Source organism: Lepidochelys kempii, chromosome 3 (genome assembly GCF_965140265.1).
Source record: "Lepidochelys kempii isolate rLepKem1 chromosome 3, rLepKem1.hap2, whole genome shotgun sequence".
NCBI lineage: Eukaryota > Metazoa > Chordata > Testudines > Cheloniidae > Lepidochelys > Lepidochelys kempii.
In genome coordinates this window covers 195,934,277-195,946,494 of record NC_133258.1, presented here as the reverse complement: position 1 = coordinate 195,946,494, position 12,218 = coordinate 195,934,277, and the positions used below count along the sequence as shown (strand labels likewise).

At 35.4% G+C, this 12,218-nt stretch overlaps 1 protein-coding gene across 6 annotated transcripts in view; it reads left to right on the top strand.

Moving 5' to 3' along the window:
* The window catches only part of EHBP1 (EH domain binding protein 1), a 321,365-nt gene that overhangs the window by 219,564 nt on the left and 89,583 nt on the right, over positions 1–12,218 (top strand). For all 6 annotated transcript variants that reach the window (XM_073339536.1, XM_073339541.1, XM_073339540.1 and 3 more), the window contains 3 exons: positions 1,970–2,148; positions 2,783–2,831; positions 9,525–10,439. In XM_073339536.1, the coding sequence (XP_073195637.1) occupies positions 1,970–2,148; positions 2,783–2,831; positions 9,525–10,439 (1,143 nt within the window). The remainder of the gene's footprint in view (positions 1–1,969; positions 2,149–2,782; positions 2,832–9,524; positions 10,440–12,218) is intronic.

Sequence of the window (12,218 nt, the reverse complement as noted above, 5' to 3'; positions counted from 1 at the left end):
TTTATCATTATAACAGTGTTATTACCATAATTTTATCATCTACATTACTTCAGTGTATAACTGTTTAGACCTCTAAACACATTTTTTCATACTCAAATGCCGAAAGCTTGGGACTCTATAATTTATCACTTTGTTTTTTTCATCATAATCTATATTTGAGAAAGACCTAAAGCCAGAATCTGATCTCAGTTACATCAGCATGAACCTGGAGTAATTCCACTGAAGACTCTAGTCAGCGATATCCGTCAGATCCGAATCTGGCCCATGGTGTTCATATTTACAAAGTTTAAGAAATTATGTCAGATATTACCTCTTTTTCTCTCTCATTTTGTAAGCATTTGTTGGGATGTTAGTGCATTTAACCTAGAGAATGTTTGTCGTATCATTAATGGGAGAGCTACAGTTAGTTCACCCCGAGTTAAACTGTTAGCTGAATTGAAAAACCCTTTGTGAACAGTTATTCTGCGCATACATTTGAACATTAAAACAAAATTGAAGTAAAATGTAGATTTTCTGCACCCTGAATTAGCAGTGCAACTATAGTGTGCTATAATAATATAAATAATACGATACTGAGGTAGGTTTGTTTATATAACAATTTATTAGTCTAACAAGTAATAAAAATGATAAATTACCTGCATGGTATTTCTATTACAGGTACTGTAAATTACCTTCCCCACAATTAGTAAAAACATAAATCAGATTGTGTGAGGTTGACAGTTTGAACTGTTTAGCACTGACATGCTTTAGTCAAGTGGGGGCATCATTGGTCTTTCACAAACAGGCAGCACGGACAGAGGATTTACTTGTTAAACTTAAGTGGCTGTGATATAGTGAAAGACTTGCTCCCTTTTTACTTTAATTTGGAGGGCCCAGAACCTTAAGCTGAGCAAATGGCATGTTTGGTATATGTATAATTTTTTAATTACACTATATTTTTTTTAAAATGTGCTCAACTGTTTTTCTCAGTAGGATCCTGGAGTTTTGGGTTTATGCCTGTTAAATGAAGTTAACTCCTTTCATTATACCCAAGAACATTTTAAACTGGGAAGTCTTTTTGATGGGGAATTGTATTTTTCTTGAAAACATCAACTAAACGTAGTAATTACTTTTTTAAATTCAAGTAACTTAAGGACATTTTGATAAATATAAAATTAAAATTATCTATTGTATCCCAGATGTTGTTTCCTTGTAACTATTTCTCTGGAAAAGGAACATTATTAGTCTTAAATCAGAGCTAATCCAGCGTCAGCATTTGTATTCTGAATCTTTTTTCCAAATAAACAGAGGGAAATAGGAGAACAAATGAAAATTGCTATAATAAAGTCATTTTGCTGTGATCTTTCATAAATGACACTAAAATATCTTGCTGTCATTACATTTTATATAACAAAATATTTGAACATGAGACGTACAGCGGCAAACTTTACACTTGACTGTATACAAGGTTAATGTATTAAGTGTATGTCACACACGGGGACTTTGATCTTTGTGCTGCAATAGTAGATCACAAATTGTGGTAAACTTTGACCCTGATATACTTTGCTTTTGATCCAGTCAGAATGTTGTCTTCATTAAAAGTGAAAGGGCTTGTGGGGATGCTTTTACATGACTGCATTTTGGAAAATCTTTTTAAGGGTGCGTAACATAACACAGACTGTGCAATAGTATGCCTTAAGTATTTAAGCACTTGAACATGGTGTTTTCATTGGTACAATTCTTGGCCTGATTTCATATATAAGTTTAGAATTTTGTATATCTACATCCTTTAGAGGCAAGTGCCAAAGGCTAAGACTGAAGATAATAACTGATGATTTGTGTCTTTTGCAAGTTACAGTCATTGTAAACTGACAGCTTTGAAGGACCTAAACTGACATCAAAGGATGCAGATCATCTAGTTAGGTCAATTAATGTTAATTCTCATCTTCCATTAAATTCTTTTATGTTTTTCTCTTTTCTTTTTTTCCAGCCAAGCCCAGTACCAAGTCCTGTTCTGGGGAGAAAGCCAAATGCTAGTCAGTCACTGCTTGTATGGTGCAAAGAAGTTACAAAAAACTATAGGGGAGTGAAAATCACCAATTTTACTACATCATGGAGAAATGGTTTATCTTTCTGTGCAATATTACACAACTTTAGGCCAGATTTAATGTAAGTCATAACATTTATACCATCACACTTCAATTTTATATATGTGCTGCAATTAAATGTACAGAAGAGTAAAACCACTGTTCACTATTAGGTCTTGAAATGTTTGTGTATTTCATAATTTTCTTCTACAGGGCACCAGTCTTTGTTGGAAAAGTAATTTACAAATGGCCAAACTTTATGACCTCCCTTGTTCTTCCCTTCAAAAACAATCCTTTCTCTCCTTCATATGATACGTTTTTCTTCTTAATCTTTTATAAAAAACTGACTTCAGGATGATTATGAAAATTGTGTTAGTGTTGAAATGAGATGAGACAAATAAGCCTGTAGCTCTTTGTACATTGACGACAACGGATTACCTCATGGTAAATTTGGTTGTCAAGGACGGCCTCTAGTCCCTGCCTTAACTTCTCTTTTAGATGGAAGGCTTCAGGCAATGAAACATGAAATCGCTGGGGTTTATTTATTTATTTATTTATTTAATTTTCCACGCTATTAGTTTTGTTGATTGAATTGCTGTGAAATTGCTAGTTACTGTAGGATATTATTGCATGTCAAATTTTTAGATTCAGTTTGTTTTAAAACTGCTGCTTTTATCAAATACTGTACATACCCACTGTGCCATTTTCCCCCTCAGTGACTACAAGTCCCTGAATCCTCAAGATATTAAAGAGAACAACAAAAAGGTAAGAACTGCCAGGAAAAAAAACCCACATAGCTTCAATTTTCCCTTCACTGCAGGTTTTTATTAATTTTGGGAAAGAGAGGTTGTTTTGTAAGGTCATAACTGCAGCTCACAGAAGGTTTTCAGCCTCCTGTGGTTCAAATCGGATGCATTATTGACTCTAGTTTGTCATAGTCTTTAACATTCACAACAAGTGCCAGGCTGGCATTAGAGTTTAATATTTGTATGGCCTACATTAATGTAAACAGAGAGAGAGTTTTTGTGATCATTTCTATTTTTCTAATCAGCCATTTAATTAAAAAAGAAATACAAAATATTATTGTTCTATAATTATCTTGCTTCCAGACTTGTCCATTACCTTAAAAGAGATCATTGAGTTGGTCATAATCAATGTTGTTTTATGAGTTTTTATATTTTAAAAAAATAAAAGTTCCCACACACTTTTATCCAGCATTGTCAATAAAACTAGGCTGTACCGTGTGCCATATTTTCTATATTACACATCCATATTTAGGAAAAAAATATTCTCAAACATGCCTTTTTCAAAAAAAAGACTAAAATATTAATGAAGTATTATGTGGTAGTATACTGGGCCAAGGATTTTAATCCACTTTTACATTAGGTAATCGAATGCCCTTTTGATATAAAGGTTATAAAGGGATGTTCTGAAACAAGTTCAGTGATCTGAGTTCTAAGCATCAGGCGGTAGCCATGTTAGTCTGTATCCACAAAAGCAACAAGGAGTCTGGTGGCACCTTAAAGACTAACCACCAGACTCCTTGTTGTTTTGGAGTTCTAAGCGTAACTCAGTTTAGGAGTTACAAGAAAACATTCTCCTGCTGCTTGCTGCTAGTGTCTTAGACTGTAGGTACAAACTTTAATTTTCATAAGATGCATGGGGTTGACCCGAGAGAGACACATTTTAAAACGCTCATTTTCCACTTGATTCACTTATAATAAAATTATAACTGAAAATCAGTTTTATTCATTGCTTGTCTTCTGGATACTATGATTTTATATTTTTAAACTCTTCTTTAAAAAATATTCACTTTTAAGAAATTTGAAAAAATCAAATGTATAGCAAAATAAAATATCTTTTTACTAAACTATAGTGTATGACTTTTTTGCACTGGAAATACCTCTGAAGAATATTGGACTGCATATACATGTGCATTCTGTAGAAGTGCTTGGTTAAAATTGCAAATGGCAGTAGTATTTTTATGCATTCTGAACACTAATGCGTTGCCCAAAAAGCAGGTAATCATTAAAATAATGCTAAAGTGTAATAAATTATGAGGAATTTCTGATCTGTTGCCATCTACCCTTGTGATTTTGGACAGGGACAATGCATGCTTTTTCATAATAATATGTGGGATCTTGTGATGACCTAAGAGGATTATCTGTGACATCACAGAGCTTTCTATGACCATGTGATTTTAAACGTCAAGATCCCATGATTGTAAGGGCTAATCAAGTAATATTATAAAACATAGATTGAATAGATGTTCTATTTTAAAAATGCTCTGTTAATGTGAAATCAATTATATCATCATATGCATTTTATTTATACAACTGTGATGGCAAATGATCAGCTATAATGAAAACCTTTCAGCCAATTTCCCTAACAGTATATAATTCCCATTGCTAAAGAAACAATTGTTGTTGTTGTTGTGCAGTTTTTTCTTTCATCACTTTGCAAACCTTTGCCTGACAGCTACATTGAGTATCTCAGTTGCTTCCTGCAGATTTATTTCCTGGTCTCACACAGTTCTGCCTGATAACCCTGTGTGCCCTTCGTTGGAGTGAATGCAGCTCTGGGAACAATGGCTGTGTATAAATTCCATGCAGATATTGTAACACATTTGACAATGACTCCTCCTAACCAATTAAAATAACATCTATGAATTAATAAGACAATATTCTTGTCTGAAGCATCTCTTTTTTCCCTCTCCCATCCTGCAGATTGGCAGGGGAAAGAGGTAAAAGGTTACTGACCACAAATGTAAAGGTTAACCTATAGGAATATTCCTTTTAGAAGTGTTTGACCTTGTTTATGGGGTTTTTTTCCTGAAGAAGTAACTATTTCAGTGTAATTGCAGTGTATAATTATGTATTGAAATGTAGTGTTACAAAAAAACACATTAGAGTTTCTTTATAAACCACGCTAATTATTTTCCTAATCAGTAAGCAGCACTGAGTAAAAAGGTATTTTACCTGTGACATCTGATCTTGACCAATATGTCAGTGTGTTACATAATTGGGAAATGCTTAGAATAGTGCCCACGGTGCTCGTGTTGAGGGATTGCAATTGATGTCCATCAATCAACTTGTCAGGCTATATCAATAAATAAAAAAAAAACTTAATTAAGAAATAGTTAAGGTTGCAAGTGTATCAAATGTTGCCTAATGTGCAGAACATAGACAAATTATTCTACAGAAATTAAAATATATCTCCAAAAAATAAATTCTTTAGTTCAGGGGGCATTAATATCTTTCAGAGCACCATGAGATTTCTGTTAATGCACTATGTTGACTGAGTATTAAGATGATTTTATTACTAAAAGAGAAAATGTGATTCTCTTTGGGATGATGAAATATGTAAACTACATAAGAATAGTTTGTCAGCTAGCATAAAAAGGTATAGTTCCATCTAGCCCATGGTGTTTTACATTTACCTTAGTACTTGTAGCCCTTTACCTATAGTGTTGACCAACCAATATGTGTGTACTATCTTGTTTTGTTTTTTAATAAGGAAACACAAACTATATGTTAAAGTTACACTATATTGGAAATATAGCCCTTTATAAGGAAATGGCGTTTTACAAGTGCCTAGTAACATATTCTTCACTTCACAAATGATAAGGGAACTAAACTAGGCTTGGATGCAACTTCCATGGGGCTGAGAGTATGTGAAGCAGGAATGTATGGCTTGAGTGAAGTGGTTGCAGCCTTAACTGTTAGTTTCCAGATTTTTATATTTTTGAGAGGGTTTTATTAGGTTGAAGAATTTATGTTGTGGAAATTGTAATGTATTGTTTCGTGTTAGATTGAGACACACTTTTAACTTTATTTCCTAAAAAAGATTTTTGTGTACGAATTTCCAATTTTTTTGAGCATTAATGTATCTCTTACTTTAAGTATAATTAATGTGAAAAGGTTATATGATAAAGAGAAATAATTATAAGTGAAAGTAATAAACATTTATAATTGACAGTTATTAATAAAGAAATGCGATGTAAAGATACATAAACACTATATTTTGATTGAAAATAGTAAACCAATATTTATTACATTATATTGATTAACTAATATTAAATTTCTCAAGTTAATTTGTACTCAAATTATTACTGCCTTATCAAAATAAGTGACCTCTGAAGGAAGGCAACAGTTTAAAATATCAAAGAAAATCCCCCAAACTAAAAAAACTTTAAAAAATGGATAATTCCTTCCTGACTTCATGATAACAGCTACATCTTTATGCCAGGAATCCAAATTCATATAGTTGCACAAGATCCTATAAACACTTACGCATATGCTTTAATTTTAAACAGATGAGATGTCCGATTGACTTCAATGGGACTACTTGCATATGTGAAGTAAAGCACATAGATAAGTGTTCGCAGGATTCAGGCTTTAGTTATGTGTATATTCAATAAAATGCATGTATGTCTATTTGCTTAAACAGAAGAATAACATTATAGAATTTGAATAGCATGTAATAGATTACAGTCAAAAATGATAGTGTATCTGCTTGAAAATCAAGACTTTACTGAATTTTCTAAAAAAGAAGAAAAACCATTTTTTTAATACACTGGTATGTGAATATATCCACAACATGCAATTGTTACTTATAGAACTATCAGCAATCGAAAGTCTACATGCCATCCTACATATTAATATTCAACTGGTTTTCCTCTCTGATTTTTCCCCTCTGATCTCTGATTTTTCCCCTCTTAATGTTTTTCCATTTTTAAAAGGCAACATTATGTTTACTTCTAGTAACTACACTCCACTGGGCATCAGGTCTCTTAGAAATCTAACTTTTCTAGTATAAATTGTAGCGTTGTATTATATAATCCATTCATTGTTTTCAACATTATGCAACATACTATCCTGTTGCTGCATTTTGGCCTTTACAGAATAGAATTCTTTGTTGTGAATGTGTTTGCTTGTGGAAATTGTGTGATTTGAAATTAATTATTGAGACATGACTGCATTGTCAATAATTATGGAAAAACAAATGAGCAAAAGTACACATTTTGTCCAGAATGAGAAAGAAGGGGAGTGTGAACCACTGGCAAACAGTAATCAGAAACATCACTAAAAACAGCAAAACTTAACAGACATTGAATAATAATCCTAGATACGTCAATAATATGTTTTTTTTAAAAGTCACCGTTCAAAGTTAAATTTTTCTGCTTTAATATTATTAAGTGTGAACCTTTCCCAACCTGCTCTAAAACACAGTCCACACATACATTTTGTAGAGTCAAAACTCACCCACTTCCTGAGGTTTAGTTTTGTGAACTTTGAAATTAACACTAGAACATAAACAGTTCAGCTCAGGCCTACTCCTTGAGCTTGGCTGCAAATTGGGTTCCCACCTCAGGACTTCTCAGCCCACCTTCTGTCAGTCCACCCCTTAGGTCCCCTTACTCTCTAGCGAGCTACTCCCACTGTCTACAATGGTGGGGTAATAGGTCACTTACCCCAGTGCGTCAGCATGACTCACTTAACATCTGTCAAAGGAACAACCACCCTTGTTAATAGGGTTGGTTCACAGGAGCACAGAGCCAGCTTGTTCCACTGCAGTAGCCAGCTAGCCACCCAATGCCATAAAACTCTTCATTTTCTGGAACCCTACTCAACTTAAACCACCCACCCAAATTCCTATGCCATGTTCCCTCTGTATTCCTGCTTCTCTGTACTCCAGAGGTCTTCTTCATTTCCTTCCTCCCTGTCCCTACCAGTGTCCTGTCCCCTTCCGTGTTCTCTCTCCTCCTTCTCTTCCAGACTGCATTCCAAGACCAGGTACTATGGCTCTGTGCCAACCCTCCATGTGCTCTCCTATCCCCTACATCCAATCCATGTTCCTTCCCAGCCGCCCTCTTCTCTCTCCATCCTCCCGCCAATATCTCCCTCCAGTCCCTACCAAACCCTTTCCTGGGCTCTTGGATCAACCTGGAGTCAGAAGGCATGTTTTCTATTTCGTTTATATTTTTAAACATTGCTCTTTCTGCATCTAAACACAGCTCTCTTTTTATAATCACCAATAACCTCCACCCCACAGCTAACATTCCTAAAAGGCACTTCTCCTCAGCAAGAACAACAAAATCAAATTTAGAACTTCTAGGACCTAGCTCAAACTGTCCGGGATACAATAAGCTTAAAAGCATTAGGAACTGCAGATAAATTTTCAACATACCATCATGTTAAAAAGCTGTTGTTTTTTAAATCAGTTTTTAACATGTTCCTTTTGTTCAGAATATTTTAGTTATGATTTTTAGAACTTTAGAACCCACTGGAAAAATGATCCTTTTTTATTTAAATGGGGAGGGGAATAAAGGCAAAACTAGTGGGAATTTTTAATGCTTTAACCCAAATGAATCTAAAATAACCAACAGGATGCCTTTTTAAAGGCTTTCTGGAAACACAATATTGTCTTCCAGGGTTAGTCCAGGAGAGTAATAATTAATTGTAAATTGAGAAACAGCTTTAATTCTTCAAAACTAGAAAAACCTGATGCACCAACCATAGTCATTTAAAGGGCTAGCAGAAATAATACAGTGTGGTTTCACATACATTGTCGTATCCAAGCTCTGTAGTGCTTTCAAACAGAAATGAAGTGAGAAATGAATTCACTACTCTCTTTATATAAGTTTAGTGTCAAGTAGATGTTTTAGAAATACATTTCTGTGCTTAAACAATATGACTTGTACCTTGTATCAGGTAATCTAGGGAGTAGTTCTTTTTGGTTATCTGGCTGTACTTTTTCATCAACACAAATCACTGCAATTACATGGCCAGTAGAAGGGAGAAGGTTGATCACCAATGATAAAGCCCAAGATGGATTAGTGTAGTGTTTCTTTTTATCTTTGTTCCTTATCTTAAAAACCCATCCTTACCTTTTTTTGTTCCAACTCTTACACTTTTTTTTAATTTGCTTGTTTCCTGCTTCTTGAGTGAGAACCATTTAAGATGCCAATAGATTTTGTTAATGAAAACTGAAGAGGTTTTTTTAGGTTCCACTTTCACACACATCCATTTGTTCATGAATGTGTCTATTATATTCTGAGTAATGTCAGTTGTTTTTACTGTCGCATGACTATATATTAAAAAGCAATGCCATGTTTTTATTCTCTTGCTTTAGGTTCCTGTGGAGATTCTGCTGTGTAGAATCTGTCAAGAAAATTGACAGGTTGTGCAATAATGGACTTATGGACAATATATTAAAACTTGGCTTGTACAGTGGCAAATACAAAAAGGCTAATTCACAACTATATTACTCCGTGGAAGCCCGTAGAGTAAAACAACAGTATCACAATGGTGAATCAGGCCCACAGACTTTCCTGCAATATCTGATATTTTTAACTGTTTTGTTTTTTTCAAATGAAACTTTCAATTGCTGTTTTTGAGTTGTTATGCTATGTGATGAAATTACTGCATTGTAATCCTTGCTTTGTTTATTTTTAAGGCATATGATGGGTTTGCCAGTATAGGAATATCCCGATTGCTGGAACCTTCTGACATGGTTTTGTTAGCAATTCCTGACAAACTGACCGTTATGACTTATCTCTATCAAATAAGGGCACATTTCAGTGGCCTAGAACTAAATGTGGTTCAGATAGAGGAGAACAGTAGTAAAAGCACGTATAAAGTAGGTAACTATGAAACGGACACAAACAGCTCTGTTGATCAGGAAAAGTTCTATGCAGAGCTTAATGATCTGAACCGAGAGCCTGAACTGCACCAGCCTGAAAGTGGTTTGGCAGACTTTGTTTCGCAGGATGACTCTGTATTTGTAAATGACAGTGCTGTTGGAGAATCAGAAAGTGAGCATCAGACACCTGATGACCATTTAAGCCCATGCACAGCTTCCCCTTCTTCTCGCAGGACTAGAAGTGACACTGATCCACAAAAACCCCAGCAGAGCTCTGGAGGGACTTCTGGATCTGAAGAGGCCAGGAAATGCAGCAGTGCAAATACAGCACAGGCACAGCCTTTGCTGGGAAGGAAGAAACTGCTGAAAGTCGACACTTTGGACTTGAGTGACTTGCCTCGTGTCAGTGAGCAAAAAAAGGATGAATCTCCAGCCGTTGTTTGTGAAGACACTGACAAGAAAAGACACCAGAATTCAGACAGTACCATTAGTTTCACAGAGCAAGAAAAGCTGCAACATACAGGATCCACAGAGAGCAGGAGATCAGATACTGGCTCACCTGTCAAAAAAACAAGTTTATCTCCCACTTCTAAAGTTGGATACTCTTATAACAAGGATGCAGATCTTACAATGAAAAAACATGCTTCTCTGAAGCAAATAGAGACCGATTCTGACACTGATACCAGAACGATTATAAATCACGCAGATCAAACTGCAAAAACTGCACAGGTAAGAAATTTGAATTTATGTATACATAAACAAACAATGTGTAGTTGAAATAAAATGGGGTTACTGTTCAATTTAATTTCTGTGCATCACCTTTATAATTCATTGTATCTTTGACGGGCTAGGTTGAGTTTTGTTTTGTTTTTTTTTTATTGTCTGACAAACCAGATATTCTTCACTAGCTGAATACTTGGAAAGAGCATGTGATGTTGAAAAGAGCTATTGCATGAAAAAAATCCATAACAACTCTTTTTATCAGAATTATCTTACTGTTAATCTTTTCTCCCTTTCCAATTAAAGTAAATAAAATTGTATTCTCAGCCAGCTGAAGGTGTCTAGGTTCAAGGGTTTTGCTATTCATTGTGGAACCCCCAAGCTTTTTTGTGAATATTTCATGCTGAAGCATTAAATGAAAAAAGTTATTCATTCATTGATTCATATACAACAGTGTACAGTTTCAAAACTTCTGAATGCTTCAAAATATACCAGGAATATTTCAAATCTTATCTGAGAAGTAGCATGGCCTAGTGAACTGAACACACAACTGTTAGCAAGGAACTTGTGAGTTCTAACTCTGGTTCTGCTGCTGATGCTCTGTGCAGCCTTGAGCAAGTCATTTAATCACTGTCTGTTTTCACATCTGTAATATGGGGATAATACATACATACCTCCCTGGGATATTGTGAGGATTAATTGGCTGATATTTGTACAGTATTTTGAAGACAGAAAGCATTACATGAATGCTAACATTATTTTTATGTCTCTCCCTGTATCCTACTAAATCAAATCAGTCACACAAATATTTCTAAAATGTTCTCAACCTCATGTTCAAGAGAGCCAAATCAGGCCCATAATTCTTTTCCTGGGGACAACTTCCTTTGTTTTTAGCTTTCTTTCAATGAGTTTCCATTAGCTGCGAAAAGAGATGTGTGTGGCCAGTCTGCAGTATTGTGCATTGGTTCAGATGGAGCAGTGTTTTACATTTTCAGGACCCCTTTTTCCTTTCACAAGCAAGTGTGACCTGAATACGTTTTCTTTTAAGAAATTTAGTACTTATATTGAACACTACTGCAGTGATGTGGACATAAAAGAGCTGGCTAGATGGACAGATAGGCATGTTTCTTATGTTTACACAGAATATTGCGTTGTGGGTTTTTTACATGCTCACTCTCTTTTAGAAGTTAGGTGAATAGCTCTTCTTTAAAGGAGATGATTTAGACTAGGATCATCTTCTGAGACCCAGGTGCAGCTTCTCCCTGCTTGTGCAGAAGGGAGAAGTGGCACAGCTGCAATTCTACTGTAAACTGTGCAGGAGCCCCAAACACCTCCCCAAAAGCAGTGGAACCTCATGAGGTTTTCTGGCAACTCTTCCCCTGTGAATTGGTTTCTTAACGGGAGGGAGTGATCTGGCCCACAGAAAATAGCATGACAGGTAAAGGCTGTGTGTCTTCTGTACTGACATTTTCAGTGCAAGGGGAAAATAGGCTAAGAAGGATGGATGGCTTTAGGGGGCCTTCTAGGGTAGTTAATCCTTTTGAGTATTTGTACTAGTTAATCAAACTTAAAACCTCAGCTGTACCAGCCACAGCCTTTGCCAGAAAAACAGCACATAAACCTGGCTGCAGGAACACATCCTCCAAAGCATGATGGCCCCAGCTCTAGCTCATATATAGGCCTTCTTCCAGGGCCTAAAAACACATGAAGGGCCATGTCCCCAGGGTCTTCATTTCAGGAGTTACATAACTGGACAGAGTCAGAGTCAGGGTTATGCACATAGGCACT